The sequence below is a fragment of the Oryctolagus cuniculus genome, chromosome 16 (genome assembly GCF_964237555.1).
Source record: "Oryctolagus cuniculus chromosome 16, mOryCun1.1, whole genome shotgun sequence".
In the NCBI taxonomy this organism is placed as follows: domain Eukaryota; kingdom Metazoa; phylum Chordata; class Mammalia; order Lagomorpha; family Leporidae; genus Oryctolagus; species Oryctolagus cuniculus.
In genome coordinates, this window is record NC_091447.1 from 19,318,313 (window position 1) to 19,345,827 (window position 27,515).

Consider the following 27,515-nt stretch of genomic DNA (forward strand, 5'->3'; position numbering starts at 1 on the left):
AACTCCAAAATGTTTGTTAGGAAAAAAGTATTTACTGGTTAATTCTACGCACCTGCTGCAATCCCAACTGTAAACAGAGGACTGCAGTTTAAGAACGTGATGACTAGAAAAACAAGACCTGCTTACATCTCCAGTGTGTTTCCCCATTTCCTATGTTAAAGTAACAACTCTAAAGATTAAAAACGTAAATCGAAGTGGACCCGGTCTTGTTGCGACTAAGCAGCCGAGCGAAAACAATGAGACGCAACGCAACTGGGGTAGGGGTAGCCCGGCGGCGGTGTAAAGACCCTCCGGGACCCGCTCCAGGGTCGCCGCAGGCCTGGTGGGCGGCGAGCTGACGTGGAGGGGCGGGCCTAACCCGCGCGGCGGCGGAAGGACCCGCCCCACTGGCGGAAGTGACGTCGGCCGGAGCTGGCTCTGAGGGGAGGTGAGCCGGTCTGTGGAAGGAGGCGGTGGTGGCGGAAGAGGTTCGGTGGCTGATGGCGGCTCTGGGTCGGAAGCCTGTCTGACGTTGTCCGTCGGTCCGCAGGCTTTCCGGAGGTAAGGCGCCTTTCCCCGGTCCGCCTCAGCGCCTCGTGAGGGGCAGACCCCAACTGGAGCGCTCTGGGGGGCTCGTGCTACGCCCCTCAGACTCGCGTCTACGGGCCCGGCCGGTGTCGGCAATGGTTTCCGTGGTGACGCTGCTGCCAAATGACGATGCTTTCCCTTTCTGCAGTCACCCCTTCTCTCCCGGACTACGACTTGTGACGGCGGTGTGGGCAACTCGGGCCAGCCGGGGGGTTGGGAAAGCGACGGGCGGCCGCCCCGCGGGGGCGGGCAGGCCCGTGGGATAGGCCTTGGCGACCTGGGGGGCGCGTGTGGGACGGGGGCGACCCGCGGGGTGTCGGGGGAGACGGGCGGAACCTCTGGGGTCCGAGGCTCAGCTCCGGGGCGCGTGTCCTGAGGGCAGTATATGTGTGCGCGCCCGCGGCTAGGTGAGCTTGGTCGTGTCCCGAAAGGACGGCCGGGTTCGCCACTGCGGAGAGAAACCCAGCTGTTTTGGTTTGAGTCGCCCGTGGAGGAGGAGGCGGAGACTCGCGGTGCCGCCTACTTTTGCGGGCCGGGCGGAGCTAGCTGTCCGGGCCAGGTCGGCTGCTCACCCGGGCTGCGGGATCGGCCCGCTCTGCCCCCTCGCCTGGGGATCCAGCGGGGAGTCGCGTCTGTCTCTGCTTAGTCGCCTTGGCTTGCCCACTCCTAGCCGCTGCGGGTCCGCAGGTTGCGCACAAGTCCCGGCAGGCGTTCGTGAACCTGTTCGAGCCTGTGTGTGTTCGCCTTCCTGGTGAAAGTTGCTGGGATACGCTGTGGCGTTGCAGACTGATTTTTGGTTTCATGAAGTAGTTACGAATTGCTGTTGTGCTAAGGATGTAGATGGGGAAAATAAACCGTCCTTCTTCAAGTCTGCTTTCCGCTGATGGGAAAATTCCAGAGAACTGTGCCAGGACAGTTACTAATTATCGTTTTGGCTTTCAGTTCCAGAAGCCTTTAAAAAGATGCTTTGAATAACGTGTTAGTCTAAACGTGGGCCTTTCGTCCTCAAAGTGCCCTTCCAAGGTAGAGGGCTGAGGTCAGGCGCTCTCCTTTGTGCTTTCTTGAAGGATTATTTGATTATGCTAGGACGGACTTCTTATTACACTTCCCGGTTTTTTTGCAACTTGATCGTTAAACTTTAAAAAACATCCTATTGCAGTTCTTGTTTTTCTAGTCATCACGTTCTTAAACTGCAGTCCTCTGTTTACAGTTGGGATTGCAGCAGGTGCGTAGAATTAACCTTTTTCCTAACAAACATTTTGGAGTTCTAACTTGCAGCCTTTTAATAGGATGTTAAATATTAATGAAAGATTGTAACTTTGTTCCTGTACTTCTTTGGAGGAATTACTTAACATGCTTAGTTTACTGGAGTTGCATTCTTTTGGAATGGATACTATGTAAAATTTGGGCTTTATGCACTCTGATTTTTAAATATTTCGCCCCAAATAAGCTTTTAGAAGAACATAAAAATTCCCTAATATATATAAGTAAATATCACTGCATTTTAGAAACCAGTTTATTACATAAACTTGAAAAGTAAGTAAAAATGGTGTGGGTGAGGCCAGGCAGGGCCTGGGAGCACTTAGCTGTAAAGGATTCTGGAGACAGGGTCCTAGTGAGAGTGCAGATTAATAGACTGGAGACACCGCTTCTATCTCCAGAAGTTTGTTGTTAACATCATCTCTGAAGGAGAAGTCTATAAACCAGTTGATAATCTTTAAGTATGAGTAATTGGAGACCATTTGAATACCAGGCATTTTTTTCCCTTCATTCGTTTGTCCTATAGGACTGAAGTTTGGAGATGATTTTAAAGATTCATTATTTGTTTAAATGGGAGTTTTAAAAATTTTCCATAAAAACTCTCTCAACCACTAGCTGAATTCCAGCATTTTTAAAGGCACAAAGTGTTCATATTTTAAAATGCAGTGTATTGCAGTAGGTCATCTTTGGAGTTTTTATTACTAGTCTGTTTGATTTGCTTATTTGCTTTGCTTTTACTAACTTTATTTTGGAAATCTTCAAACATGTGAAAGGAGAATGAACTGTAAGAGGAGGCATATTTTGCTAATTTGTTTCATTACCTCCTCCAGTACCTTTGTTTTTTCACTTGAAGTTGTGCTTTCTCTCTCTAATGTCAGAGTGAGACCAAAAGTGAGTCCTCAAATTCCTGTGACAGATGGGACTGGGCCAGGCTCAACTCAGGAGCCAGGAACTCAATCCAGGTCTCCCACATGGGTGGCAGGAACTCAAATGTTCTGGCCATTGCCAGCTCCCTCACCCATCAGCAGGAAGCTGAAGTGGAAAATGGAATTAGACTGAAATTCATTGGCCCTTTAGCTGCTGTGCCAAATGTCTGCCCCTCCCTTGGAGTTTTTAGAGTCCCAGACCTTGACATTTCACTTAGTAGTAGTATAGTGTACTCTAACTGATCAAAACTTTAAAAAATAGAATCACCATAACCATATTATCCTGTATAACAAAATTGCTTATTTCTTGTTCAGTTTTAATTGTTAGGACTAAAGTAATTATCTAAATTAAAAAGATTAATTTGACTTTTTGTATTAAGTGCATTGAAGTTCTTCATGTATTCTATTTTCTTTATTTTTTAAAAAAATTTTATTTGACAGGTAGACTTACAGACAGTGAGAAGGAGAGACAGAGAGAAAGGTCTTCCTTCTGTTGGTTCACTCCCCAAATGGCCACTCCAGCCGGCACTGCACCAATCCAAAGCCAGGAGCCAGGTGCTTCTTCCTGATCTCCCATGTGGGTGCAGGGCCCAAGCACCTGGGCCATCCTCCACTGCCCTCCCGGGCCACAGCAGAGAGCTGGACTGGAAGAGGAGCAACCAGGACTAGAACCTGGCGCCCATATGGGATGCTGGCGCCACAGGCAGAGGATTAACCAACCCAGTGTGCCATGGTGCTGGCCCCCATGTAGTCTATTTTCTACTAAGCTGATTAAGGCTTACATTTTTGGGCTGGTTGAGTAAAACAAGTATCAGGAATCACTGAAAAAATATTACAGTGAAAGCCAGATCTCTTTTGGGCTTGAAAATTCTAAGAGGAGGAACTAAAGATAGCGTTAACATACTTTTTTCTTTCCCAAACTTATTTTAGCTGTATTTTTAACTGAGTTCCCACTACATGTTATTTATCTTTTTTTAAGACATTAACAAATTCCCCAAATAAGAGAATTGGATTATTACAAAAGTCTTCAAAATTTAAGAGGTTTAGAGCTTTAAGAGAATGTAGTAGGACACCTGGAACAGGAGGCACTGTAGCCAGCTTGTATGTAAGATGTTGTTTCCCAGCCACATCTGGCTGGCCCTTTAACTGTTGACTGGAAAAAAGTTTGCTAATCTTTGGCTTGCTAGTCTTTGAATTCTTTTCTCTGGAGGTGCACTTCGGAGAATGGGAAGTAGAACTTGGCATGGTAAAGTTACTTGCTTCTGCTTCCCTTTATGTGTAGGAGCTGTATTTCCTCCCCAACTGAGCAAACTTTGTATTTTTTTTTTTCTCATGATGTGAAGCTACACTTCCCAGGCATTACCACAAGGTGATGCAGTGACTTTGCATATTAGTTCTCCATGGGACTTCGAATGCTCTTGGCTTTGGCATTCTTAGGGAATTCTGACATTTTCGTAAGCTTGCTCAGCTCTTCGTTGTATTTATCAGTGGGAGTAGTGAACCAGAGGAACTCTGGGAATTGGAAATTTTCGTTTCCTATTTAAATTGGATTAATGATGTAATACGCAGATTATATTCATCCATGTTAACTTTTTAAAAATAACTTGAAGCTATATTATAACTTAATAAAGTAATAAAACCAAATGAGGATGGTGGGATGAGTTTTACAAATATTTCTGTATTTAAAGTAGCATTGACATTTTTTAAAAAGTTCGAATGTTAGAGATTAATGAGGGCTGTTACCAGGAAGATTACAAATTATCTTACAAACTTGAATATATTTAAAGTGTAATGTTGGTGTTTTTTATTAAATACTTAAATTTTGGGAAGAGGATTTAAAAATGAAATTTCATGTTAACATGATCATTTAAAACAGTTAAAATATTATATACTTGTAGAAATTTTCAAACAATGAGCTAAAAATCAAAGTTCTCTTATGTCCTGTTTTTACACATGTCCCTTAAGTAAAGACTGGTGTGTACTTTCTCTGAGTCCCTTTTGATGGATTTATAAGCATCTACTCATAAACAAATACATATCTGTGTAACTGGGTTATGAATTTTTGGGAAAATTTTAACTGATATTAAATAAAAGTTTAAACTCCATTACCTTATTTTATAAGCAAATAGTTACAGCTCTGTTGATTTAGTTTGCTTTAGGAATTAGCTTGTTCAATTTTGAGAAAGATTTCAACTTTAAAAAGCTTTTAATTAAAAACATGGGAAGCTTATCCTAAACTAGCTTATTTTCTCCTTACTGAATGTTTTCTCAGAGAAACCCAAGCACGTTCTTCATAGAAAAATATTAGTTTTGGAAGCTGTAACTGATAGAGGTTCATAGAACTGATTGAGCTAGTTTCTCTTACTGGTATCTTACTATAGTGAGTGTTTTTGAAAGAACTGGAATAGGTGGACTTTCCCCCCATTTTTGTGAAGCCATTCACTTGAGAAGAGGTTATCCTGACTTTATTAGTATCATGACCTTCTGGAGCCCAGATTAGCACATGCAACTCTGGAAGAAACAAACCAAAGTAATAAAAGTGTGCAGTTGTTTTTTAAGTGGAGTTCCCCAGTGTTTTAAGTGCTACCTTTTCATTTTCCTGAAGGCTTTGGTTACCAGGAGGGGAGTATTCACTGTTGTCTCTCTGTGAGGTAGAATTGTTGGCAGTAAAGCTCATGTGTTAGTGCAGAAGTGAAGGAAGATTAGCCTTCACGCTGAAGTCCTTGCAAGGACATACAGTGGCTTTCAGGTTAATTTTAATGGTCTCTTTATGAGATGTCTACTATATTGTTCAGTTAAGCAGTACATTGACCATAACAGAAGCAGAGAGGACACTATAAGAAAATTTGGTATTTTCTGAAGTGCTTATTTTAAAACTTAAAATTTACCTTAATATTTCAAACATGTCAGCAAAAGAAACATTTGTAAAAGTAAACTATTTTAGGCCTTAGCAGTAAGGCTTCTTCGTAATTGCTAAAATATGAGTTGAGTCTTACTGTTGTGCTTGCGCTGTACAAAGTTCATTGATTTGCGAAGTAAATTAGATTAATTTGGTTAGCAAAAATCTTGCCCCACTTTTCCCCTACAGGGATATCTGTTTTAATGACTCAGAAGCAAGTGCCTTAAGATTAGTCATAGTTTCTTATGTGTACTGTAGAATCAGTGATTGTACTGAGTCTTTTAATTCAAATTACCATGACCTTTTTGAAGTACCCTTGTATATGTATATGCAGTGTACTTAGGCCCCCACTTCCAGAAGGTTTTTTGTTTGTTTCTGTTTTCAGGCCCCTAATGGTTCTAATAGGTAACAGTGTTGAGAGATGCTGGCCTTTGGGGTCACAACATGGGATGGGAATCCAGGCACAGAGAGGTTGGTATTAGGTTCAGTTATAGGACCTAGAACATGGGAAAGCGGAGAAGGATGGAATGGGCTGGGTGTGGGAGGCAAATGAAGTTCATAGGTTCTATGTTAAAAGGAAAAGTTAACTGACCAGTAACCAATAAAACCCTGACTTTTAACTGTCTTTGTTTCTGTTTTTTAGTGTATGTTGCTAGGGGCCAACAGGTTTATATTGGCAGTGTGTGCACTAAAACACCTCTTGTTCATTTAATTTTGGTTGAAACAGAAGCAAAGGGCTAGGCTTTCCAGGAGATTTGAGAGCTTTTTGGTATAACTTTTTAACACTCATATAACTTTCTGAGCTGTATTGGCTTTAGTTATTTTTCTGTTTTATATTTTAAGGAAAAGTTTCAATATTGAAAGTGTGTATCTTCTCAATAATTAATGTTATGTAAATATCTATGAAATTTGTGTTAAATGTAAGGCATTTTCTGAAGTACAAGTTTATTCTTGGTTGGTATTATTTAACTTGTATGAATTACTTGTTCCAGATTCACAATGACATCCTTTCAAGAAGTCCCATTGCAGACTTCCAACTTTGCACATGTCATCTTTCAAAATGTGGCCAAGAGTTATCTTCCTAATGCACACCTGGAATGTCATTACACCTTGACTCCGTATATCCATCCACATTCAAAAGATTGGGTTGGTATATTCAAGGTAAGAAATTTTTTTGGATATGTCTTCCATGTAGGCAATTTTTAATTTTCTTTTTAAATGGATTGAATAGCTTATACTGGCCTTTTCTTGACTCTACATTAAGGATCTTTTTTTTTTTTTTTTTTTTTTTTAATTTTTTTGACAGGCAGAGTGGACAGAGAGAGAGACAGAGAGAAAGGTCTTCCTTTGCCGTTGGTTCACCCTCCAATGGCCGCCGCAGCTGGTGTGCTGCGGCCGGCGCACCGCGCTGATCCGATGGCAGGAGCCAGGAGCCAGGTGCTTTTCCTGGTCTCCCATGGGGTGCAGGGCCCAAGCACCTGGGCCATCCTCCACTGCACTCCCTGGCCACAGCAGAGAGCTGGCTTGGAAGAGGGGCAACCGGGACAGAATCCGGCGCCCCAACCGGGACTAGAACCCGGTGTGCCGGTGCCGCAAGGTGGAGGATTAGCCTAGTGAGCCACGGCGCCGGCCAGGATCATTTTTGTAAACACTGTAAAATAATTTAACAGTGCTCACTAGTATAAAGCAAATGTTGGGAATATTCATCAGATTTTCTTCTCTGATCAAAAGGTTCATGCTCATTCAGTTTTGTGAAAAATTTTTTTCAGAATCTGTCTTTTCCATTCTTTACTGGAAAAAAAATCTTCATTTAGAAGATTCATTTACTGTCTCTTCCAGTAATTTGTAATAAATTTTTTAAAGATTTATTTATTTATTTGAAGGAGTTACACTGAGAGAAGGAGAGGCAGAGAGAGAGAGATACGTGCATCTGTAGGTTCACTTTCCAACTGGCCGCAGCAGCCAAAGCTGTGCTGATTTGAAGCCAAGAACCAGTAGCTTCTTCTGGGTCTCCCACGCAGGTGAAGGGGCCAAGGTCCTGGGCCATCTTTTACTGCTTTCCCAGGCCATAGCAGAGAGCTGGATCAGAAGTGGAACAGCTGCGTCTTGAACTGGTGCCCATAGGGGATACCAGCACTGCAGGTGGCAGTTTTACCGGCTACACCATAGCGCTGGCTGTAATTAATTAATTTATTTTTTATTTGATAGGTAGAGTTATAGACAGAGATGGAGAAAGGTCTTCCTTCTGTTAGTTCACTCCCCAAGTGGCCGCCATGGCCAGCACTGTGCCGATCCGAAGCCAGGAGCCGGTTGCTTCCTCCCGGTTTCCCATGCGGGTGCAGGGACCCAAGCACTTGGGCCATGCTCCACTGCCCTCCCGGGCCACAGCAGAGAGCTGGACTGGAAGAGGAGCAACCGGGACTAGAACCTGGGGTGCTGGCGCTACAGGCAGAGGATTAGCCAAGTGAGCCACAGTGTTGGCCTGGCTGTAATTAATTTTATACAGCTCTTGTCATGTTAGCTTTCCCCTTGTTTTGCATTGCTTAAATATTGCTCATATTTTCTTACCCTGTTTTAGGAGAGTATTTTACTTGGCTGGATAGTAAATTCTTTGTTTGCTAGGGTCCCAATCCTTATATTTTACCAATCACTTTGTGTATTATTTGGTTGAAAATTGTTGTTGGGGTGATAATTAGTGGTGCCTTGTTGTGCTGGGGCTTTATGGCAATTTTAACTCTTCACAATGTAGTGGGGGAACTAAAACTTATACTAAGTGTCTTTTGAGCAAACTAATGTCATGAATATGCAATCATTAAAAGTTACTATCTCCTGGATCACTCGAATCTCCTTCAGAATCTTGTATTCTAGATGTGATTATTTTATTTTAGAATTAATTAATTTATTTGAAAGAGTTACAGAGAGAGGTAGAGCCAGAGAGAGAGAGGTCTTCCTTTACACTGGTTCACTCCCCAAATGACCGCAATGGCCAGAGCTGATCTGATCCAAAGTTAGGAGTCAGGAGCTTCTTCTGGGTCTCCCACGCTGGTGCAGGGGCCCAAGGAGTTGGGCCATCTTCTAATGCTTTCCCAGGCCATAGCAGAGAACTGGATCAGAAGAGGAGCAGCTGGGACATGAACAGGTGGCATTATGTGATGCTGGTGCTGCAGGTGGGGCTTTAACCTGCTGCGCCACAGCGCTGGCCCCGTAGATGTGGTTTCAGAGGCTTGAAATTTTTTTGTCTAGCCTGTATTCAAGTTAAATAGTAAAGCAGAAAGAATTCTAGCTGCTTTAATTGGGCACATTGAAAGTATGGGCCAGTGCTGTGGTGCAGCGGGTAAAGCTGCCACCTGCAGTGTCGGCATCCCATATGGGTGCTGGTTTGAGTCCTAGCTGCTCCACTTCTGATCAAGCTCTCTGCTGTGGCCTGGGAAAGCAGTGGAAGATGGCCCAAGTCCTTGGGTCCCTGAGCCTGCATGGGAGATCTGGAAAAAGCTCCTTGCTTTGGGTCTGCACAGCTCTGGCTATTGTGGCCATCTGGGGAATGAACTAGTGTATGTAAGATCAATCTCTCTCTCTCTCTCTCTGCCTCTCTGTAACTCTGCCTTTCAAATAAATAAATAAATATTTTTTAAAAAAGTATCTAGAGGTGAAAGTCTAGCCTGATACAGGACAGAAAAACTAGATTTGGATTAAACAGTTTCAATTTTTAATGACATTTTAGTTCCCTTTTTTTGAATCTCTTATTATTTGATACTTCTGAATACATGAATTTTTGTTAACTTTTTGTGTGAGTTTTTGGGCTTGCCAGATTCCATGTTGGGAAAAAATTCATTATTAGCCTCATGAAATCAGTATTAGTTTTGGTTTATGGAAATATTGATATCAAATTAAAGACGCTAGTGGAGAACTGGTTTTTCTGTAAGAATGGGAGTGAGAAAAGAAGGGAAAGAAAGGACATTTTTCCAGTAGGAAAATGGTGTAAGCAAAGGCACAGAAGTGAGAGTGTTCTTAAGAGTGAACAGGCATTCTGATTCTGTTTTTTTTTTTTTTTTAATTTATTTGAAAGAGTTACAGAGAGAGGTAGAGACAGAGAGGTCTTCCATCCACTGGTTCACTCCCCAGGTGGTTGCAGTGGCCAGAGCTGCTCCGATCTGAAGCCAGGAGCCAGGAGCTTCTTCTGAGTCTCCCACGTGGGTGGTTCGGCCTTAAACTGTTAGAAGACTGTTTCAGGAAATTGGAGTAGGTAACTAGGATATTGGTAAGCAGCAGTTTTATGACTTTCTTCATAGAGGATCACTACCCAGATTTGTGTGTGAAGAGTGCCAAAAGTACGTATCATTCAGACTGTAATGGGAAGGGAAGTTGAGGGGATAAAGAGTACTCTGGGTACCGGGTATTTTATTTGTTGTAAAGATTTTTATTTGAGAGGTAGAGTTACAGAGAGAGGCAGAGTCAGAGGGAGAGAAGTCTTCCATCCACTGGTTCATTCATTCCCCAGATGGCCTCAATGGCCAGAGCTGAGCTGAGCTGAAGTTAGGAGCCAGGAGCCTCTCTTGTCTCTCACATGGGTGTAGGGCCCAAACACTTGGACCATCTCCCACTGCTTTCCCAGGCCACAGCAGGGGGCTGGATTGGAAGAGGAACAGCCTGGACATGAACTGGCACCCATATAGGATTCCAGCCCCCCAGACAGAAACCCAACCCACTATGTCACAGTGCTGGCCCCCTGTGGTGGTTTTGAGTGCATTATTGAAATCCTAACTGGCAGGTCGGCGCCGCAGCTCACTAGGCTAATCCTCCACCTTGCGGCACCGGCACACCGGGTTCTAGTCCCGGTCGGGGCACCGGATTCTGTCCTGGTTGCCCCTCTTCCAAGCCAGCTCTCTGCTGTGGCCAGGGAGTGCAGTGGAGGATGGCCCAAGTGCTTGGGCCCTGCACCCCATGGGAGACCAGGATAAGTACCTGGCTCCTGCCATCGGATCAGCGCAGTGCGCCGGCCGCAGCGCGAGGGCCGCGGCGGCCATTGGAGGGTGAACCAACGGCAAAGGAAGACCTTTCTCTCTGTCTCTCTCTCTCACTGTCCACTATGCCTGTCAAAAAAAAAAAAAAAAAAAAAAATCCTAACTGGCTGTGAAGTCAAAGCTGGTTGAGGAAGTAAGTGAAGCCAGACAAGGATCATAGACTGGTTGGCAGGTTTTGAAATTTTTTTTCTTATAGTTTTTATACTTCTCTCTTCCTGTACTGATTATTATTTTTCAATTAATTTTTTTGACAGGCAGAGTTAGAGAGAAAGGTCTTCCTTTTCTGTTGGTTCACCCCCAAAATGGCCGCTATGGCCATCGCTCTGCGCTGATCCGAAGCCAAGAGCCAGGTGCTTCCTCCTGGTCTCCCATGCAGGTGCAGGGCCCAAGCACTTGGGCCATCCTCCACTGCCTTCCTGGGCCACAGCAGAAAGCTGGGCTGGAAGAGGAGCAACAGGGACAGAACCGGCACCCCAGCTGGGACTAGAACCTGGGGTGCCAGCAAGCCGTGGCGCCGGCCTGATTATTTTTCAAAATAAAGATTGATTTATTTATTTGAAAGGCAGAGTTGGAGAGTAGACAGATCTTCCATCAGCTGGTTCACTCCTCAAATGGCTGCAACTGCCCAGCTGAAGCCATTGTCTTCTTCTGGGTCTCCCTCATGGGTGCAGGGACACAAGGACTTGGGCTGTCCTCTGCTGCTTTCTCAGGCTCATTAGCAGGGAGCTGGATTAGAAGTGGAATAGCTGGGACTGTATCTTATGGGGTGCTGGCATCGTAGGTGGAGGCTTTATCCACTATACCACAGCGCCAGCCCCTGATTAATTTTAATTATAACAAAATAAGCATGTAACATTTCTATTACTTTATATTTCATGAAGATTTTTTTGTCTGTTACACTTCCCATCTGATTTGTTCAGAGGTTATCCATTAAAGTGAGATTTAAGCCTCATGTGAACAGGCATTCGAGTATTGTTCTCTGCCAGTTTGGTTAAGAGAGATAGGAATATAAAAAGTGGACAACAGAGTTGCTTAATCAGTTCAGGAGGCATTTTCTATAATTAGTAAAAATGCAGGGAAAGAACTACACCTGAGGCCATATCTTTATTAGTAAATCTTTATTAGTAAAACTAGGATTAGCCTAGTGAGCCATGGTGCTGGCCCTATATTTAGGTTTTTAATCCATTTTGAGTTAATTTTTTTTTTTTTTTTTGACAGGCAGAGTGGACAGTGAGAGAGAGAGACAGAGAGAAAGGTCTTCCTTTGCCGTTGGTTCACCCTCCAAGGGCTGCCGCAGCTGGCGCGCTGCGGCCGGCGCACCACGCTGATCCGATGGCAGGAGCCAGGTGCTTCTCCTGGTCTCCCATGGGGTGCAGGGCCCAAGCACTTGGGCCATCCTCCACTGCCTTCCCGGGCCACAGTAGAGAGCTGGTCTGGAAAAGGGGCAACCAGGAAAGAATCCGGTGCCCCGACCGGGACTAGAACCCGGTGTGCCGGCGCCGCAAGGCGGAGGATTAGCCTAGTGAGCCACGGTGCCGGCCTTTGAGTTAATTTTTGTGTATAGGGTAAAGGTCCAACTTCATTCTTTTGTATGTGGATATGCAGTTTTCCCAGCACCGCTTGTGAAGAGCCTTTCCTTTCCCCCTTATGTCAAAGATCATTTGACTATGTATTTATAGTTAATTTTTGGGCCCTCTCTTCTGTCTCATTGTTCTATACATCCACTTGTAAGTTAGTACCATACTGTTTTCTTTCTTCCTTCCCTTTTTTTTTTTTTTTTAACATTTATTTATATATTTGAAAGGCAGAGTTGCAGAGAGAGAGAGAGAGAGAGAGAGAAAGAGATCTTCTATCTGCTGGTTCACTTCCCAAATGGCCGCAATGGCTGTAGCTGAGCTGATCTGAAGCCAGGAGCTTCTTCCGGCTCTCCCATGCGTATGCAAGGACCCAAGGACTTGAGCCATCTTCTACTGCTTTCCCAGGCCATAGCAGAGAGCTGGATTGGAAGTAGAGCACTTGGTTCTTGAACCAGCGCCCATATAGAATGGCAGCTTTACCCACTACACCATAGTGCTGGCCCCCAAACTGTTTTCATTACTATAACTTTATAATATGTTTTGATGTTGGGATACATAAGGCCTCTACTTACATTTTTCTTTTTCAAAATTATTTTGTTTATTTGAGGTCCTTTGAGGTTTCCATATGAACTTCAATGCAGATACATTGGGTACTGTTGATATTTCAACAGTATTACATCTTCTAATCCATGGACATTGGATGTCTTTCCACATTATTGGTATCTTCTTTAATTTCTTATTTAATAGCTTTCAGTGTGGAAGTTTTTGATCTCATTAAATTTATTTCTGAGTGTTTTATTCTCTTTAATGCTCTTGTAAATAAAAACAGTTTTCTTAATGTTATTACTGGATTATTGATTGCTGGTGTATAGAAGTGCCATTGACTTATGTATTGGTTTTATGCTTTACACTTTGCTGAATTCATTTGTTTATGTGTGTAAGTAATCTTTAGAGTTTTCTATATATAAAATATTTTCATCTATGGACAGATAGTTTTATTCCTTCATTTCCAGTTTGAATGCCGTGTATTTCTTTTTCCTGCCTAAGTGCACAGGTTAGGACATTTCAGTGCTATGTTGAATTGGTGAGAGGGGCTTTGTTGCCTTGTTCTTGGTCTTAGAGAAAGCCTTCAGTTTTTCATAAAGAGTGATGTTAGTTGTGGGCTTTTTGTATGTGGCCTTTATTATTGAGAATTTCTTCCTATTTCTAACTTTTTTTTTTAAATTATGAAAGTGTTGAATTTTGTCAGATGCCTTGAATACATCATTTGAGATGATCATCTTTTTTCCCTGCTACTTAGTGATGATATGTAATTATTGAATTTGGTTTGCTAGTATTTTGTTGAGTATTTTTGTATCAGTATGCTTCAGGGATATTGTTCTGTAGTATTCTTGTTGTGTCTTTATCTCAGTTTGGGGTAGGGATAATGTTGGCCTCCTAAAATGGGTTTCACAGTATTCTTTCCTCTTCAGCTTTTTTGAGGAGTTGAGAAGTATTTAAATATTTAGTAGAATAATCTAGTGATGCTGTGTGGTCCTGGGCTTCTGTTTTTTGGAAGTTTTTTTTTTTTTTTTTTTTTATTTTTTGACAGGCAGAGTGGACAGTGAGAGAGAGAGACAGGTCTTCCTTTGCCGTTGGTTCACCCTCCAATGGCCGCCGCGGCTGGCGCACCGCGCTGATCCGATGGCAGGAGCCAGGAGCCAGGTGCTTTTCCTGGTCTCCCATGGGGTGCAGGGCCCAAGCATCTGGGCCATCCTCCACTGCACTCCCTGGCCACAGCAGAGAGCTGGCCTGGAAGAGGGGCAACCGGGACAGAATCCGGCGCCCCAACCGGGACTAGAACCCAGTGTGCCGGTGCCGCAAGGCGGAAGATTAGCCTAGTGAGCCGCGGCGCCGGCCTTTGGGAAGTTTTAAATTACTGATTATAGGTCTGTTCAGATTTTTTTTATTTCTTCATTATCAATAGGCATAATGCCTTTCTTTTGTGTTATCCAATTTGCTGGTATATAATTATTACTGTTTCGTCTCTCTCTCTTTTTTTTTTTTTTAAGTCAGAGTTACACAGAGAGAGGAGAGGGTGCCAGTTGTAGTCCCTGCTGCTCCACTTCCAATCCAGCTCTCTGCAATGGTCTGGGAAAGCAGTAGAAGATGGCCTAAGTCCTTAGGTCTCTGCACCCTTGTGGGAGACCTGGAAGAAGCTCCAGGCTCCTAACGTTGGATTGGCCCAGTTCTGGCCCTTGCGGCCATTTGGGGAGTGAACAAGAGGTTGGAAGACTGACTTTCTCTCTCTCTCTCTCTGCATCTCTCTAATTCTGCCTTTCAAGTAAATAAATCTTTTTTTAAAAAATTTATTTGAAAGGCAGAGAGGTAAAGAGAGATCTCCCATCCATGAGTTTACTCCTCAAATGTCCAGAACTGCTGGGGATAGACCAGACCAAAGGCAGGAGCCAGGAACTTAATCTGAGTCTCTACGTGGGTGGCAAGATGCCAACTACTTGAGTCATTACCTATTGCCTTCCAGGGTTTGCATTAGTGCAAGCTAGAATGGGGAGTGAAGCTGGTACTTGCACTCAGGTCCTCTGACATGGAATATGCCCAATGTTGGGCCAAACAGCCATCCTGTTGATTTGTTGTTTTTATAGTGACATGCTTTGATTCCCTTCTCATTTTCTTCTGTGCATCTTACATAGGTATTTTCTATTTGTAGTTACCTTGGGAATTACATAAAATATGTGCTATAATTATTTTAAGTTGGTAAATTCAATTCAATGAGAAGACTTTATTATTTTACATCTCCTGCCTACTTATTGATGTTAAAAAATACAGAAAGATATAATTTGTATCCTTTAACATAGTTTATAGTTTTTATGCATTTATCTTTATGTTCTATACCAGAATTAAAACTGATTTAGGTACCACCATTACGTTATTACAGGATTTCCTCTGTACTGTGATTTTTCTGCTTAGAAGTCCATGATCATCTTGTGGGATCCCCTTTTATGTGATGAATCACATTTCTCTTGCTACTTTCAAGATTCTCTCTTTGACTTGGCAGTTTGTACTATGTCTTTGTTTTTATGTGTAATGTCTTTTTGGATTTATACTAGTTGGAGTACTTTGAGCTTCTTGAATTTGTCCATTTCCTTCCTCAAATTTGGGAGATTTTAGCTATTGTTTCTGTGTGTATTCTCTCTGTTCCTTTCTCATTTTATCCTTTCTTTCTAGAATTCTCATTTTATATACACACACGCATACACACACAATTGTTGCCTGTCTGGTTATTTTCCCTAAGTTCTTAATCCTTACTTTTCTTGATTATTTATTTTTTAAAATTTTTGTACCTCTAACAGTAATTTCAAAAGAGGTGCTGTTTGCTGATCCTTTGATCTGTTTAATTAAAGCAGATTTTGAAACCTTCTTGTGGACTTTTCAAATAAGTTATTCTTCAGTTTCAGAGTTTTTGTTTGGCTCTTTTTAGTTTGTTTCCTTGTTAATATTCTCATTTTAGTCATGTTTTCCTGATCTTTCTTGCTTGTTTATCTGTGTTTTCTGATAGTGCATTGAACTTCAAGATGATTATCGTAAATTATTTGTTAGATAATCCACTGACCTCAGATTCTTTAGGATCAGTTTGTCCAGATTTGTTTTGTTACTTTGATTGGGCCCTATCTCCCTGTTTCTTCATTTGCCTTGTTACTTTTGCTGTTTTGTGCCTTTGATAAAATACTCTCAGCCTTTATGAAATTGCTTTGTTTTCAGAATGACTTTGCCAGCTTGGCTGGAGATTCTGGGACCTCTTGAGCTTTTTAGGGAGAATGTGTTTTTGGGCTTTTGTGGGTAACTTCCCAATTAAGATTTACTCATTTCCCCTTTCAGGAACTTGTATTTCTTTCTCCCTCTGGTGTGTGTGTGAGGTACTGCAGGCAACAAGATATATGGCAGTCTTTTGATCTTCAGTGGTCCCTAGGTGACCCACCTGTGCTGGTTCCCCTGCACCTCAGGTGGACCACTCAAAAGCCAGAATGTTGGATACATATTCTCTTCATTTCTCTGCCAAAGGAGAAACATCAAATGGGGCTCTTCTTCCTATTCCTTCTGAATTGTGCTGGCATGGGAGGAGAGCCGTTGTGGTTGTAATGAGATAGCTATGCTTTTCCTTCTTTTTTAAAGGATTTATTTATTTGAAAGGCAGAGCATCAGGGAGGGAGGGAGGAAGAGGAGGAGGAGATGAAAAAGAACGAGAGAGACACACAGACGAACATGGAGACAGACATCTTCCAATTGTTGATTCACTTCATATGGCTGCATCAGCCAGGTCTGGGCCAGGCCTAGGCCCGGAACTCCATCTGGGTCTCCCATGGATGAGAGGGGCTCAAGCATTTGGAGATGGATTGGAAGTGGAACTGGATTGGATGTCATATGAAATGACATCATAAGTGTAATTGGATTGGATGCCATATGAAATGGCATCATAAGTGGATGTGCCAAAACACCAGCCCCATTTTTTTTGTTAAACCTTTTTAAGATAGCTTGTTCTTGATTTTGAGCTTGCCTGGAGTACTGCAACTGTATAATTGGTTTTTGAAATGCATTTCAGACTGTACTTTGTTGATAAATTGTCATCCCCATGCTGACGTCCTTCCCTTTTACATCTTTTTCTTATCTGGCAAAAAAATCTCATTTTTATCCATTTTTTTTTTTCTCTCATGGAAAGCAACCAAGGAATAGAGCTTTTCCTTTTTTCTTATTCTTTCCTGTTGTCAACTGTACTACTTTTAGGAATTGTATAGTTAAGAAATCAGCGTTGGAAGGGGAGGTAGTTTCAGGAAGTATGAATAGTGTTTTATATTCTATGGGAGGACTGAGTGATGTCTGGATGGTTAAAACGTGAATTTTGAGTTCAGATTCTGACTGCCATGTACTAACTAGCCTTTTATTTCCTAATTTATAAAAACAAAAACAAAAACAAAATCTTTGTACTTCCCACTGCTACTTGAATCAGATATAGAGAAATGAAAGTGTCAAGTATTTTTGACCATGACACCCAGAAATCAATTCAATGATTTGAAAGAGCATGAAGGAGGAAGGGAGGAAGAAAAGGAGATGAGGAAGAGGGAGAGAGACAGAGACAGAGACAGACAGCCCAGTGAAGTTGCATGCAGCTACACCTGAGAAAACATCTTCATGAAGCAACACTTACTATATGTAATTAAAAATTAAATGGAGATCATGAACCAAATGAATTGATTTTATCACTCCTGCTGGGTAGTAGCCTATAGTTCAGCCAGCGTTTAGAGATGAAGGTGACTGAGATTCCCCCAGTTTCCGTATTCCGTTTTTTTCTCTAAGCCAGTTGTAATCATAAAACATGGAGAGCCTAACTCTGTGGCTGAGGCATAATTTCTTGTAATATAATTAGCGAATGGATAGCTAGTACTTATTTTAAATGTCTCTAATATTGAGTTATTTAACATGGTATAGTCCATCTGGAAAATACAGAAATAGATTTGTGAAGTATATATTCATGTTATTTGAAAATGTTTTAGCAATAGATGAAGCATAGGGGTTTTCTTGTATTTATAAACATCTTGGTGTGAAAGGTCTTTATGTGAAATTTATGCAGATTCCTACAATAAGACGACTCCAATGAAAGATTAGTGAATTTAAGCGGAAGGGATGCCTAAGCAAAATTGAAAAATCCTTGAATTTGAGGTATAAAATAAAAAGCTTTAAAAACTCTGTTCAGTGAAATCAAATTTTAAGCAGAATAGCTTTTATGTTTGAGCATGTGTGTTCATATCTGGATGACATTGTATTTTAATGCACAGCAGCAACTCTGGTGTTCAATCTGTAGATCTTTATAACATGAGGCTATAGCTTAATAAATCTTAATTAGATAGTCTTGTTAAAATACTGACTTGTAGACACATGAGTATTAAATGTATGTTTTAACTTGAGATTATAGTATGAAATAGTATGCTATATAGTATCAGGCTTATGTTAAACTATTTACTCAGAACTGCCCCCCACTTCTCACTTTTTGGTTATTTTCCTGTAGGTTGGATGGAGTACTGCTCGTGATTATTACACTTTTTTATGGTCTCCTATGCCTGAACATTATGTAGAAGGATCAACGGTCAATTGTGTACTAGCATTTCAAGGTAAGGGCTGGAAACTACAGAACTGAGTGACTCTAGATGTTTTTTATTGCCTTTAAAAATATTTGTACCCCATTTTAATTATCTGTTAAACATGTCCAAGGTGCCAAAGTTGAATTAGTATCTTTGTTTAGAAAAATGTGTAAGAATGTCTATTTATGTTACATTTATACTAGATATTTCTGGGTACTGTAGGCCACATGATATGTTATGTAGACATTGAAATGTCTTTTTATTTTCTTTCATTGAAAATGAGAATGGATTTCTTTCTAAATCTTCACCCTGTGGTGTGTTTTTTTTCTTCAAATAAGAAAACAGTAGTATTTCTGATACTAGAATACTGTAACAAGTTGGAAGTGAGGAAAGTAATCTAGATGAAAACCACAAGGATTATTAGCAGGATTAATGGAATAGTTACGTTCATTCTGTCAGGTAAAAGTTTATATAAGATGGATCTAAGTGAGTAGTATAAAAGTTATTGTTGCTATAGCTTGATGTTGCGTATGTGTTAAAAAATACTCATTCAGCTAATTCTGATTCACGCTACCACATGAATGAAGTTAGAGACATGATGCTAAGTCAGATAAGCCAGTCAGACAAATACAGAAGGCCTTGATTTACATGAGGATGCTTCGAGTAAACAAATTCAGAGATAAATGGAGAGGTGATTTCCAGGATCTAGGGGGAAAGAAGAATGAGGAGTTGCTGTTTAAGGAGTACAGGATTTCTTGTTTTCTAGAATGAAAAGAATTTTGGAGATGAATGGCAGTGATAGTTACACAGCAATATGAGTATGCTTTAGCACTTAACTGTATGCTTTAAAATATTTAAGGTTGGGGCCGGCGCTGTGGCAGAGTGGGTAAAGCTGCTGCCGGCAGTACCGGTAACCCATATGGTTGCCAGTTTGAGTCCTGGCTGCTCCACTTCTGAGCCAGCTCTCTGCTATGGCCTGGGAAAACAGTGGAAGATGGCTCAAGTCCTTGGGCCCTGCACCCATGTTGGAGACCTGGAGAAAGCTCCTGGCTCTCCTGGCTTTGGATCAGTGCAGCTCCAGCTGTTGGCAGCCAGTTGGGGAGTGAACCAGCGGATAGAAGACCCCCCCCCCCCCCCCCCCGCTGCCGCCTCTCCTTCACTCTGAGTAACTCTGCCTTTCATATAAATAAATCTTTAAAAAAATGGTTAAGGTAGTATGTTTTGTTTTTTACGATAATAAAAAGGAAAAATTCTCTTACTCAGAAATCTATCACAGAACTTGCTGTGGAGTCATTTTATATAATAATTCTAATTTTACTATGTTGTATTTCATCATTCTTAGCCCTTTTTTATGCCATAGATTCTATTTTATCTTGAGAAGTTAATGGGCTGTATCTAAGCATAATGTATTAATGTACATAAAATGTATAGAATTGTGAAGAACCTATTGAAATTATTCTTAAGTTATTACAGTAAATATTGTTATGTATTTATATATGCTTTTTTAAAAAAAGATTTTATTTATTTGTTTACTTCTCAAAGTTACAATGAGAGGGAGAAACAGACAGGTCTTCCATCTGCTGGTTCACTCCCCAGATGGCAGCAATGGCCAGAGCTGTGCCCATTTGAAGCCAAGAGTCAGGAGCTTCTTCCTAGTCTCCCATGTGGGTGCAGGGGCCAAGGACTTGGGCCATCTTACTGCTCTCCCAGGCCATAGCAGAGAGCTGGATCAGAAGTGGAACAACTGGGACTTGAACCGGTGCTCATATGGGATGCTGGCACTGCAGGCCACAGCTTTACCCACTACGCCACAGCACCTGCCCCTTAAGAAGCTTGCTTTCTCCTCAAATTACCTGTTATCTGATTTGGGTTACCTTGTTCAAAATGTTGAAAATTAAGTTTACGTTACAGCACCCAAGCTAAAAGAAGATATCTAGGGACTGGCACTGTGGCATAGTATGTTAGACCTCTGCCTTGGGTGCCAGCATCCCAAATGGGTACCGGTTCATGTCCCGGCAGCAGCTCTTCCTATCCAGCTCTCTGCTTATGGCCTGGGAAAGTGGTGAAATATGCCCCAAGTGCTTGGGCTCCTGCAGCCATGTTGGAGACCTCAGGGGAAGTTCCTGACTCCTGACTTTGGATTGGCCCTGCTCCGGCCGTTGTGGCCATTTAAGGAGTGAACCAGCTGATGGAAGACCTTTGTCTTTCTCTCTCCCTCTGTCTATAACTCTGCCTTTCAAGTAAATAAAAATAAAATCTTTAAAAAAGATACGTAAAAAAACGAAACTGTACTGAAAAAGTTTTTTAAATGTAACTACTTAGCATACAGATGCATACTTAAGAAAGCAGAAAACAGTTTAATTTTTGGGTAAACATTTCTAGTATTTTTTGAAAGGATTTATTTAGTGTTTTTTTTTTTTTTTTATAAGAGATTTATTTATTTGAGAGGCAGAGAGAGAGAGTGGTCTTCCATCTGCTGATTCACTCCTTAAATGACAGCAACAGCCAGGGATGGACAGGCCCAAGCCAAGAGTTTATTCTGGTTCTCCCACATGGGTGCAGGTGTCCAAAGATTTGGACATGGTCTGCTGCTTTTCCCAGGTGTATTAACAGGGAGCTGGATGGGAAGTAGAGCAGCTGGGATACAAACCAGTCCCCATATTGGATGCTGACATTGCAGGTGATGGTTTAATCTGTTAATGTTACAAGGCTGGCCCCATGAACATTTTTGAATCATTCTTATATATTCTCTGCTGCTACTCTTTGTTTCTAAGAAGAAAAGCTAGCTATTTTTTAAACATTGAAATCAGATGAAGTAGATATCACAACAATGAAGCTGAAAGTTTCAAGACATAAAAGAATAGCAGGTATATTGATTATAGATTTTTGAGTGGATATTCTAAGGTGAATATGTTCATGTTCAGTAATATATATTGATGTATATTCATTTCACATTTGTTGAATGCCTCTTTTTTATAAGTCATTGTGGGGTATTCTGGAATATGTTATATGCACAAACATATAATAAAAATAAGTGTGCATCTGCCTTCAATCTCTGTATCTACCCTCATGTTTTTGAGATCTGATGTAGGAGATAAAAGACATGTGTATAAGAAATAGTAATGCAGAGTGTACTCTAATGGGCTATATGTGTGTGTGTGCACTTAAAGATTTGTTTGTTTATTTGAAAGAATTAGAGGTAGAGTCAGAGTGAGAGAGCTTCCATCTGCTGGTTCACTCCCCAGATGGCTGCATGAACAGACCTCACCCTATATCCAGCCTTTACCCAATTCATGTATGCAGCATGTTTTCTAGTTAATAATTGTCTTTTAAATGTATTAAATTTAGAATTGGAAAAAAAGTTCATTAAATGACATTCTCACCTCCATTCCTAGTTCCTAGATTTTTATACTGGTCATTCTCCAGTATTCTGCAGTCCTTCTCCCGTGGTAGAATACATTCTCACCTCTTCCATATGAGTTGGTTTTGCTCTAGTGAAGATACAGAAGGAAAGGATCTTCTGATAGAATAATTTTACATCTAAAATATGAAAAGTTTGGGTATGTTTGAGAAGAAAGGAGGCGGTCAGTTGGTATAATTTGTGAATAGCCGTAGGAAAGACATATTGAACATAGGTGCCAGAAACAATGTGTGGAATGAGAGATGGCAAGTGTTGCTCAATTACATTGAAATAATGTTAATTTTATAATAGAAAGTTTTAATATTTGTTTACTACCTCTTAGGGTACTACCTTCCAAATGATGATGGCGAATTTTATCAGTTCTGTTATGTTACCCATAAGGGTGAAATTCGTGGAGCAAGTACACCTTTCCAGTTTCGAGCTTCTTCTCCGGTTGAAGAGTTACTTACGATGGAAGATGAAGGGAATTCTGACATGCTGGTGGTGACCACAAAAGCTGGCCTCCTTGAGGTTGGTATTAACAATGAATCAGAGCTCATATTGGCTGGCATTTTAAGAATTTTCAGGTTAAGAGTATCTGCAAAAATCAAATGCTTTTCACTAAAGTAGTAAATGTATACTCTCTTTTTTAAAAGACCTAAAAGTCTTTTCATTACAATTATATGGCAGGGACTTTGTCCTTAGAGCCTAAGAGTATTTTGTGCATAGTAGATGATGCAGGAAACACCTACTGAGAGAAATTAGACATTAAGCATCCTTATGTTCCCTTACCCTTACCTTTCTTCTTTGGTAGCGTGATTTGTTGATTGTGGAATAGGATAGACTTCGGACCTCAAGCATGAGAGAGAGGATAAAAGTGAGAAATCTGATTGGATGTGAACTTTGCTTTATGAGCTATGAGTATGCTTTCTCAAGTGTGTCAAGTGAATACAAGTTTCTTAATTTAGATTGAACATTTTTAGAATAATTCTTTTTGTTCATCTTATCAAATGAATAAGCTTAGATTAACCATAATTTACAAGAAAAGGTGACAAGCTTTTCACTTTTTTAAAAATTGCATATTGTGCAGTTATGAGACTCGTTGTAGTATAAATGATATATATGCATATAGATGATCTAATAGTATATAGATGATCTAATAGTACTGCATTTCTTAAATTTTAGTAGTCATTGAAAGAGAATATAGAACTTTTTGTCATTTCACGATCATATTTCCCAACATCTTTATACTTAAAAAACCAGAATACTGGATTTGAGTTACTGTAATTGTGTATAGTGTTTTTTACTGTAAAAAGACAAATTTTTATTTAAAGTTGATTCAGTATGCATTTTGGGTAATGCACATCCATATTTTGTGTATTATAGGTCATTACTTTTTATTTATAATCAGATGGGTGACTTTTTTTCAAGTAAAATATTTTATGCTTTTGATTTTACTTTATTTACCTTGAAGAATGGAAATTAGAGGAAAAACAATTACAGATACAAATACTCTTATTAGACAGCCTTAAAGGTTAGAAGGAATCAGTCATTTTTATTGTGAATTTTTTCATATCTTTCCTTCCTCTTTCCAGAAATTCCTCTCTTATCTCTAATACAGAAATGTAACTTTTATGGGGTGACTAAAGCATTTTGTGGTGACAACTGCCTGATGATCAAGGTTTTTAGCCTGGTATTTGAATGTTGGCTATTCAGAAACAGACCTAGCTCTTAAGAAGAATGTAGTTAGTATTTATATTACAGCTTTTGGAATACTTAATAGACCACCCTGATCTCAGGGCCTCCAACAGACAAATTATGGGCATTTTGACATCCATGTTTATCTTCTGCTTTTCTCCAGTTCATAGCATGATCTATTTCATTTCTTTCAATCCACAAAGGGTACTTTATAAAGAAAATTTAAGTTGCAGTCTCTTGAGTAAATATTTCTGAGATAAACTTTTTATTTTTGACAAGTCTTTTATGTTTCCACATTCATGAAAATTTTAATGTTTTTATCTAATACACAAAATTAATAGAAATGTGAGACATTATCTGAGTCCCCGTTGGTGTTAAAAGTGATTAATGAGACGTAGTCCTGCAATGTGATCCTTGATTAGATAGCAGATTTAGAAGGGTAATGTAGGATGTTTGTGATCTATCTACTGGATGATATAAAATTATTATTATTATTATTATTTTTTTTTTGACAGGCAGAGTGGACAGTGAGAGAGACAGAGAGAGAGGTCTTCCTTTTGCCGTTGGTTCACCCTCCAATGGCCGCCACAGCTGGCACGCTGCGGCCGGCGCACCGCGCTGATCCGATGACAGGAGCCAGGTGCTTCTCCTGGTCTCCCATGGGGTGCAGGGCCCAAGCACTTGGGCCATCCTCCACTGCCTTCCCGGGCCACAGTAGAGAGCTGGTCTGGAAAAGGGGCAACCAGGAAAGAATCCGGTGCCCCGACCGGGACTAGAACCCGGTGTGCCGGTGCCACTAGGTGGAGGACTAACCTAGTGAGCTGTGGTGCCGGCCGATATAAAATTATTCTTAATTTTCTTACCTACAATAATAGTAGTGATTTAAAAGAGACTATCCTTATTAGGAGATGCTTGCTCTGAAGTGTTTAGTGGTGAAATGTCTATAATTTCATTTGAAATTATTTAGTTTAAAAAAACAAACAAAAATCACATAAGTAAACTTTTAAAAAATAGATCAGGCATGAAAAAAGTAATTGAATAAACTTCTCCTTTTTCAGAGTGTTTACTCCTAACATTTTGACTGGGTTTGTTGGAAGAGGTAAAAGCATGATTCTAAAAGTTTTCAACCATTTTAGAGTTTAACCACTCTGATTTCATGAACCTGGGAGACTAATTTGATGTATACTACAGGAAAGCATTTTATTTTTCCGGCTAATGTACAATTCCTCCTTTGCAAAAATCTTGCCTCTCAGTCTCCATTCTTTCCTGATTAGAATAAAAGATACTTTTCTGTAAGAGAAATATTTACTTAATTTTATTTACTATTATTTTAGGTCCCTTTATTAGTTTTTAGAATATTGGTGTTTGATATTCCTGACCTATTAGTATTCCTGTAAGGATCAATTGTATTAATAAATTATTGCAGTCTACATTTTGGTCTTCAAATTTGTAAATTTATTTACACAGATGTTTTAATTTAGCTAAATAAAGGCCTTTATATATGAGGGTGCATCAAAAGATTCATGGAAAGATTAATTTTTTTTTTATTATTTTTTTTTATTTTATTTATTTATTTATTTATTTATTTATTTATTTATTTTTTTTTTTGACAGGCAGAGTGGACAGTGAGAGAGAGAGACAGAGAGAAAGGTCTTCCTTTGCTGTTGGTTCACCCTCCAATGGCCGCCGCGGCCAGCGCGCTGCGGCCGGCGCACCGTGCTGATCCGATGGCAGGAGCCAGGAGCCAGGTGCTTTTCCTGGTCTCCCATGGGGTGCAGGGCCCAAGCACCTGGGCCATCCTCCACTGCACTCCCTGGCCACAGCAGAGGGCTGGCCTGGAAGAGGGGCAACCGGGACAGACTCCGGCGCCCCGACCGGGACTAGAACCCGGTGTGCCGGCGCCGCTAGGCGGAGGATTAGCCTAGTGAGCCGCGGCGCCGGCCCGGAAAGATTAATTAAAACCTCAGTTTATTTTGGGGCCAACCATACATAGTTTTTTTCATAATTTTAATTTAACAACATTCTGAAAGTCCCCTTGTATGCATGGATTTCAGAATTTTTCACACCAAAATCTCTGTTTTTCATTTACCATGAACTTTTTAAAATACTCTTGTACATAAGAACTATTTATTCCTTGGTACCTTAAAGAACCAAAACTTGCCATGGTAATCTCTTAAATGAACATTTCAACAGATACATTCTTAATAGATGCAAAGATTTCCTATGGGAGTGCTTTCAAGAAGAGAGCGATTTTCTTCTTGATGTGTTTGATTACTCCAGATAAGATAGCCCAGTACTTAAGTCATTTATGAAACTTAATGTGCCTCATTTTTAGCACTGATTTAAAAAGTAATCAAGCAGATAACTTCTTATTTTACTTTAATACCTTCTTATAATATTTTCAGCCCTAATCAGAGGTACCTTAAGTTTGATTCATAAATTTTTCTAACAGAATAAGAACCTGATTGATAGGAAGTAGACAGAAGGTAAAAATTCTTTATCTAATTTCCTCATTTGTTTTTGAAATGGAGAAGTAAATTTGTAGTAACAAAATTTAGACTTAAAAATGACTCGAGTTTTTGTTTTACAGTTGAAAATTGAGAAAATCATGAAAGAGAAAGAAGAACTGTTAAAATTAATTGCTGTTCTGGAGAAAGAAACAACTCAGCTTCGAGAACAAGTTGGGAGAATGGAGAGAGAACTTATCCATGAAAAAGAAAGATGTGAGCAACTGCAGGCAGAGCAGAAGGTTAGTTGTGTCCTGTGTGACTGGTTGGAATTGGTAGTGTGTTGTCTGGAGCCCACCTTTTCCAAGAACTGAAGCAATTAAAGTGAGAGAGAACTAGGTATTGGAAAAAAAGTAGCCTTTAAGTAGACATTTATACAAGAATAGGTCAGTTCCTATTAACCTTCTGCTGCAGCTTCTTTCATGTTTTAAGATGGTTAAAATACTTTTAGACTATTGGTACCAGGCTTGATTAGATAGTCCCTGACAACTATTTCCAGATGTTTTACATTACACTGTAGATTACTGAATAGTTTTTTTGTTTATAGATATAATTAGAAATAAAATATTGAAAATGATAAATACTTAAAGCGTGCTAGAATAAATTCTTTTCAAAAAATGCAGAATTCAATGAAATGGTATATAGTATTAGACAAAATTTTGAAATTTTGTTTCACATCTAATGATTTGAGAAATACTACAGATTACCCTAAAAAACACCTGCTTAGAACTGGCACTGTTTTTTGAGCACAGAATAAGTATAAGCAGAAAACTGTGTGACTTCATTAGAGATACAAATAGATTTAAGAAAGAAACTGAGAACAATGAAAAGAGAAAACAAGTCACCCATTTTCACAAGGAAAGTAATTTGTTCTGACAAAATATATATATAGATTGTGATTATAAGTTTCACAGTCTAACAACTAGTTGAATTTACTTATATCTCTTGACAGGATTAAGCTATTGTTCCCTGAAGGTACAGTTTTTTTTTTTTATTGTTTTACCAAACAGGGTCTAGAGCAATTAATAATTATTCATTGAACTGTTAGTACATTTATTCACAACATTTTTATATTCCAGTGGAGCAATTACATTTTACATACCTAATAACACAAGTAGGGCTTAACATTCTGAGACAGTTTCTCCTGCTTTGTTGTATTTGATGATTGTTCTTTTGGGTAAAAGGGTAAGCATAATATCAAGTAATGTATACATTTGTAAGTTTCCTTATAAATATCTAAATGGCCTTCTAATTACCTTTTTTTTTTTTTAAAGATTTATTTATTTATTTGGAAGAGTTACACAGAGGAGAGAGAGAGAGAGAGAGAGAGAGAGATCGATCGATCTTCCCTCCAATGGTTCACTCCCCAGTTGGCTGCAACCGTTGGAGCTGTGCCCATCTGAAGCCGGGGCCAGGAGCTTCTTCCAGGTCTCCCATGAGGGAGCAGGGGCCCAAGGACTTGGGCCTTCCTCTATTGCTTTCCCAGGCCACAGCAGAGAGCTGGATTGGATTTGGATCAACACTGGCAC

The 27,515-nt window shown here is 40.3% G+C and overlaps 1 protein-coding gene across 3 annotated transcripts in view; it reads left to right on the top strand.

The window, feature by feature from the left end:
* Positions 1–380: 380 nt before the first annotated feature.
* The window catches only part of TAX1BP1 (Tax1 binding protein 1), a 90,602-nt gene continuing 63,467 nt past the window's right edge, over positions 381–27,515 (top strand). For 2 of the 3 annotated variants that reach the window (XM_051853244.2, XM_008261562.4), the window contains exons 1-5: positions 381–540; positions 6,645–6,813; positions 18,309–18,411; positions 22,125–22,312; positions 26,070–26,228. In XM_051853244.2, coding sequence (XP_051709204.2) covers positions 6,652–6,813; positions 18,309–18,411; positions 22,125–22,312; positions 26,070–26,228 — 612 coding nt within the window. In that variant the 5' untranslated portion in view covers positions 381–540; positions 6,645–6,651. Of the gene's footprint in view, positions 541–1,067; positions 1,793–6,644; positions 6,814–18,308; positions 18,412–22,124; positions 22,313–26,069; positions 26,229–27,515 lie in introns of those variants that run through there. The other variant, XM_051853246.2, reaches the window with a different exon arrangement.